The sequence below is a fragment of the Miscanthus floridulus genome, chromosome 5 (genome assembly GCF_019320115.1).
Source record: "Miscanthus floridulus cultivar M001 chromosome 5, ASM1932011v1, whole genome shotgun sequence".
NCBI classification, from domain to species: Eukaryota; Viridiplantae; Streptophyta; class Magnoliopsida; order Poales; family Poaceae; genus Miscanthus; species Miscanthus floridulus.
Window position 1 is genome coordinate 15,306,211 of NC_089584.1, and position 1,825 is coordinate 15,308,035.

Below are 1,825 nucleotides of genomic sequence, written 5' to 3' on the forward strand. Positions count from 1 at the left end.
CTTATTAACAATCATTGCGAAGCTGAGCCGAATAGAGAATTGCTTTCGCTTAAATTAGAAAGGGAACATCTCATCATCCGACGGCCATAAGGGTATTCAAGGCAGAAAACCCTGCTTTCCAACATGCTGTCCCAACATAATTTCTGCGTCTATGGTATTCTTTTGGAACCCCGTATGATAAGCCTGTTACTATTATAAAGTCCGTTCGTAGGGTCAATGTTCCTAAGCAATATGACCGGACAACCAATCTTCAGCTTCAACACATGTGGAGGTAGACCATTGGGTGTCAAAGTGTTAAGGAATTCCTCAGGGTAGTAGTTGTGCGGATCGTCCACCGCACAGTCAAAGCTATGGTACACCATCTCATCCCCGTGGAAACGACCTATCATCTTCATATTAATCATATCAACCCATTCGTTCCGCGTAGATAATATCGCTCGAGAGGTGATATAATCTTTGCCTGACATATTTGCATTGAGGTTAGGGAATATGCAATCAATTAGAGTATCAAGATCACTATCTTATCCGGTGTACGAAACACATATATCATGAGGAAGACGGATTTCATCATCAACAGTCGCCTCCTCAGAACCTCCACCGACGCGCAACAAGTATTCTGCAAACCACGGGTCACTTTTTGCCCTCATGTTGCGCACCAGTTTTAGATGCCGCATGGAATCCCAAAGGTACGACATCCTCAATGAGGCACCAACTACCTGAGCCCTTGACCATCTCCGAACAACGGGAAGAACATGTCTAAAATCTCCACCGAACACCACGGTCTTTCCCCCAAATGGCAACTCTGGTCGGTCCATTATATCACGAAGGCTGTTGTCTAGTGCCTCAACACCTTGCCTCTTTATCATTATCACCTTGTCCCAAATAATAAGGGATGCGGCCCAAAGCAGCTTGGTAGTACCACTCTGTTTCGTGAAGGTGCAAAAGGCCCCATTATCAATGGTGAGGGGAATCTTGAAGCGCGAGTGGGCGGTTCTGCCACCAGGCATTATTGAGGCCACAACACCAGATGTAGTTGTTGCCACTGCAATCTTTTTCTGACTGCGTATAGTAGCGAGAAGTGCTCTGTACAGATAAGTCTTTCCGGTCCCGCCAGGACCATCTACAAAGAAGATACCCCTATCCTCGGTATCAATCGAGGACATGATCTCATTCATATGCAGCCCGCTGCTCCTTGTTAAGTGTGTCTGATAGAGCCACATCATCCTCGTTAGCCTCAATGCTAGCCTCCTCAAAAATCTCTCTAGGAATATCACGAGAGGCATCATATGTGTTGTCGATATCAGGAAGTGGGTACATCTTTATATCCTTCTGCATTGATTGTAGCAATTTTCGAATATCCATGAGGACCATCTGCTACACCATGAAGGTGGATTGATTATTACACCTGTAGTCCTCCGACATTGCCTCCTTGTGTTTCTCCCATAGTCCAAACACATCACTGGGCTCACAAAATACCAATATTGTTGCAAAGAGCCTTCGCAACGCATATGGCATCATCCACCCGGTTGCCTTAGCGAGACTCTTGTTCTTGTCCTCTTTGATTAAGCCCCTTCTTTCTATAGCTTCATGGAAGGTCAGTAGGATTTTGCCATCCACGGTCCTTAGACACTCAAACGAGGTTGCACCTACCATGTGGTTTAGGAGAACCCTAAGATAGTAACGCTCCCCCTCAGCTGGATTGGCAGACACTGATTCTTTCAATCTATCATAATGTATCACGACGTACCCTATTTTGTCAAACTTTGCCATGTGCTTGCCACGTATAGAACTCGGGAAAGTCCCTGATACAATATAGCTCGAGTTG

The 1,825-nt window shown here is 45.5% G+C and overlaps 1 protein-coding gene across 1 annotated transcript; it reads right to left on the reverse strand.

The window, feature by feature from the left end:
* Positions 1–521: 521 nt before the first annotated feature.
* Positions 522–1,163, reverse strand: LOC136454298 (uncharacterized). The gene has a single exon (XM_066454763.1). The coding sequence runs from the start codon at positions 1,161–1,163 to the stop codon at positions 522–524; it is 642 nt and encodes a 213-aa protein (XP_066310860.1).
* Positions 1,164–1,825: the final 662 nt, after the last annotated feature.